The sequence below is a fragment of the Tasmannia lanceolata genome, unplaced genomic scaffold, assembly GCF_043159265.1.
Source record: "Tasmannia lanceolata isolate RefF3 unplaced genomic scaffold, GAP_Taslan_0.1 ptg000021l, whole genome shotgun sequence".
In the NCBI taxonomy this organism is placed as follows: domain Eukaryota; kingdom Viridiplantae; phylum Streptophyta; class Magnoliopsida; order Canellales; family Winteraceae; genus Tasmannia; species Tasmannia lanceolata.
Genome location: NW_027518698.1, coordinates 11,176,532 through 11,180,663, shown reverse-complemented (window position 1 = coordinate 11,180,663; position 4,132 = coordinate 11,176,532). Strand labels below are relative to the sequence as shown.

The 4,132-nt window shown below is 46.5% G+C and overlaps 1 protein-coding gene across 1 annotated transcript; it reads left to right on the top strand.

Annotated features, from left to right (window-relative positions):
* The first annotated feature begins 203 nt into the window (after positions 1–203).
* Positions 204–1,841, top strand: LOC143855457 (uncharacterized). The gene is made up of 2 exons (XM_077365577.1): positions 204–611; positions 1,095–1,841. Exons 1-2 carry the CDS (start codon positions 204–206, stop codon positions 1,839–1,841), a joined length of 1,155 nt encoding a protein of 384 aa, XP_077221692.1.
* The last annotated feature ends 2,291 nt before the right edge of the window (positions 1,842–4,132 follow it).

The following is a 4,132-nucleotide window of genomic DNA, read 5'->3' as shown; positions in this document are numbered from 1 at the left end:
CTCCACAAATAAGAAGCCCAATGAAAAATATCCAAACAGAAGAAAACCCCGCCATCATGGCTGAACTCCAGCGTCAGATAAGAGAACTTCAACAGCAAATGAAGACACCGTGTGATCCGGACCTCCTGGCGGAATGAGATAGCGAGATTGCTTCCCCGTTCACCCCGAGAATCGCCAATGCCGTCGTCACCACAAATTCGGACATGCCTCGTTTGGACCTCTATGATGGGTCATCAGACCCTCTTGAGTTTCTCCGAACCTACCGCCGCACGATGGTAATCAGAAATGCTTTTGACGCGACGATGTGCAAAGCCTTTTCTGCCTACCTGAAGAAAAACGCTAGCAACTGGTTCAGCCGATTGCTGCCCAACTCCATCGAGTCATTCCATGAACTTGGAAAGGAGTTTGTCGCTTACTTCATTAACAGTCGGTCTCGAAAGAAATCGACCGGCGCTCTCTTGGCCCTGCGGCAAGGAAAGGATGAAACGTTGCAAAAGTTTATCGGTTGGTTCCGCGTGGAACTCCACCAAATTAACGAACCAAATTTCGAAATGGTTCGTGCTGCACTCTACCACGCCATCCGAGATAGAGATATGAAAGTTGCATTAAATGTGAATCCTCCTCGCGACCTCTGAGAACTCATGGCCAGGGCGGACCGATACATCAATAATGAAGAGTCGTTCGCCATGGAAAGGAATTAGATACCACCCGAGGGACCGAAAAGAGAAAAGACGACTCTAGGGCGCTACCGAGCCATAAGCAGGCAAGACATAGTGATCGACAGAACCGTCGCGCCCCAAATCCCCAGTTTGACAGAGTCAATTACACCCCATTGAACAACACTATCTCATATTTCTTGTACGAAATCCGTGATAGGGAACCCATAAACTGGCCCGAGAGAATGAGAAACTCGGAAAAAGGTAAAAGCTCCAACAAGTATTGTCGGTTTCACCAAGATCATGGGCACACCACCGACAATTGTTACCATCTGAAGAGCGAAATTGAAAGGCTCGTGGGACTAGGAAAGATTGACCGTTACCTTCAGAATCCCCCCAAGGAACCATCAGCGACCCCTATCCGAAGTTCACCGGCAGGACGAACATCATCGCTCGCCAAACCACCATGCAGAATGTAGTCGACAAAGAGCCTTGGATCAGGAGGAAGCACCAAAAATCACAAGAAACATTGATACCATTTATGGAGGTCCGGCATCAGGAGGACTAACTGAAGAAGGACACGCCCATTATGCAGAACATATCAACTCCATAGAAAAACCTTCCAAAAAGTCTAAGGCAGACCCGAGTACTTGTGTAACTGTCACCTTTACTGACGCAGACTACAGAACGATAGACCGTCAGCATGATGACGCCATTGTAGTCCGACTCACCATCGCCAACTGCAACGTGGGGCGAATTTTGGTAGACACTGGAAGCTCAGTCAATGTTCTTCATCAAGACGCCTTTGCCAAAATGGACATTAGCAGTGATAAACTGGAGCCTGTTGTTTGGTCCATCTATGGATTCTCCGGAGGAGAAGTTAAGGTGCGGAGGAAAATCAAACTCCCTATAACATCAGGGAATCACCTGACCCAGCGCACCATCATGCAAACCTTTGTAATAGTTTGCATCCTTTCCACCTACAATGGGATCATCGGAAGGCCAGCGCTGAACGAACTAGAGGCAGTGGTTTCCATTGCCGACTTGAAAATAAAGTTTCCCACCAAACTCGGTGTGGGACAGGTTAACGGTGACCAAGAGAAAGCCCGCGAGTGCTACGCCGCCCTGTTGAAAAAGAAAAAGGCCGCCAAAGAAACCTTCTCCATAGGCGGTATCGACCCTTGAGTTGAGGTAAAACAGGGAGAACCAGTCGAAGAACTCACAAAAATTTCTCTGTTCCCCGGTACCGAAGAACAAACTGTCCAGATAGGCTATCTTCTCTCAGGTAATCTTAAAACTGACCTTACCAATTTCTTAAAGAATAACTCGGATGTCTTCGCCTGGTCCGCCTCCGACATGCAGGGGATTCCCTCCGATGTAGCGGTCCACAAGTTGAATGTGAACCCAAACTTCAAACCGGTCAAGCAAAAGAAATGTAGTTTCGCCACCGAAAGACAAAAACACATCAAGGAAGAAGTCGATAAGCTCCTTGACGCTAAATTCATCAGAGAGATTCGCTACCCGGAGTGGCTCGCCAACGTTGTGATGGTCAGAAAATCCAACGGCAAGTGGCGAATTTGCATCGACGTCACGGATCTCAACAAAGCATGCCCCAAGGATTGTTACCTGTTACCAAGGATCGATCACCTCATTGACGCCACCGTTGGGCATGAGATGCTAAGCTTCATGGACACCTTCTCCGGATACAACCAAATTCAGATGTACGGTCCCCACATTCCAAAAACCTCCTTCGTCACCGATCAAGGATTGTTTTGTTACGAAGTCATGCCGTTCGGCCTCAAAAATGCTGGCGCCACGTACCAACGCCTTGTCAATAAAATATTTGTCGAACAAATCGGGAAAAACATGGAAGTATATGTCGATGACATGCTCGTCAAAAGCCTCAAAGCACAGGACCACATCGCCGACCTTGAAGAAGCCTTCACTGTGCTCCGACGAAACCTGATGAAGCTGAACCCTGCCAAGTGTGCTTTCGGGGTTACCTCCGGAAAGTTCCTAGGCTTCATGGTTAGTCAACGAGGAATCGAGGCCAATCCCGAAAAAATAAAAGCACTCTTAGAAATGACGGCCCCAAAGGAAGTCAGAGATGTATAAAGACTTACCGGCAGAATAGCAGCCCTCAGTAGGTTCATGTCTAAATCCGTTGAAAGGTGCCTGCCCTTCTTTAAAACTCTCTGAAGCGTGAAAGACTTTCTTTGGACGGAGGAATGTCAGACAGCCTTCGACCAACTAAAGACCTACCTCCAAACGCTTCCATAACTCGCAAAATTGGTACCGGGAGAAGACTTGTACCTGTATTTAGCGGTTGGGCCTGCCGCGGTAAGTTCTGTACTCGTTCGTCAGGAAGGAAAAGCGGAGCAACCTATCTACTACGTTAGCACAGTACTCCATGATACCGAAACTCAATATCAGGATATTGAAAAATTCTCCTTCACTGTCGTCATATCTGTGAGAAAACTCCGTCCATATTTCCAAGCTCATCCTGTCATCATACTCACCGACCAACCTCTCTGGAAGATACTGCAGAAGCCCGACACATCATGGTGTCTGATTAATTGGGCGGTCGAATTGGGTGAATTCGACATCCAAATAAAGCCTCATCCAACAGTCAAATCTCAGGTGCTGGCAGATTTTATAATGGTGTGGGACATGATCCCGCGAGAGGGGCGTGGGGCGCGAGCCGCCGCGCGCTCTCTCTTGGTCTCTCGTTCCCACGCGATTGGCGTGTGCATTTTATTTGTTGATTTGAATTCGTCTTTCCTGTGAACTTGGGATCACTAAGGCAATCCGAATTCCACACGAAAGAGATTGACAGAGTCGCCACCTAGATGTGGGATCTAGGACCCATAATTAACCAGAAATCTAGACTCGCTACCTGGTTACGAGAATGGAAGGTATGGGGAGTTATCCACCACATGCACCATTCTTGCCCGATAGTCGGTCTTCGATTCCAAAAGCTAACTCTTTTAAATTTATTTTAAATGGCTCATTCAACTCTATGTTATTGTGCGAACTAAGTGACATGCATCCTATGATCTAATTTCAATGTGAATCCTAAATGTGTATCTTGATTTCTTAATTTGTCTGGATTCAATCTAGGTGAAAGTTCTCCTAAAATTCTAATTTCATGAAAAATCCTAAGTGATTTGATTAAGCATTTACAAGAAAATTAATATACAAAACACCACAATTTGTTGTGGTGCCGACTCGCGGGTGGTATGCCATCAGACATCCAAGCTGCCTACGTACCCAAGCCTCACTGGGATCAGAGTCGACGTAGTTCGGTGCACCTAAGCTAAGTTACATATGCCTAACTCAACTAAGACACCGACCTAGACGGGATTGACTGTTTCAACAGTTTTAGGAGAAGTTATTTAATTCAAGTTGAAGATTTTATTATCTTAGGATTTCATCTAAGATGCTATATGATTCTCATCTAAATGCAAATGGTCCCT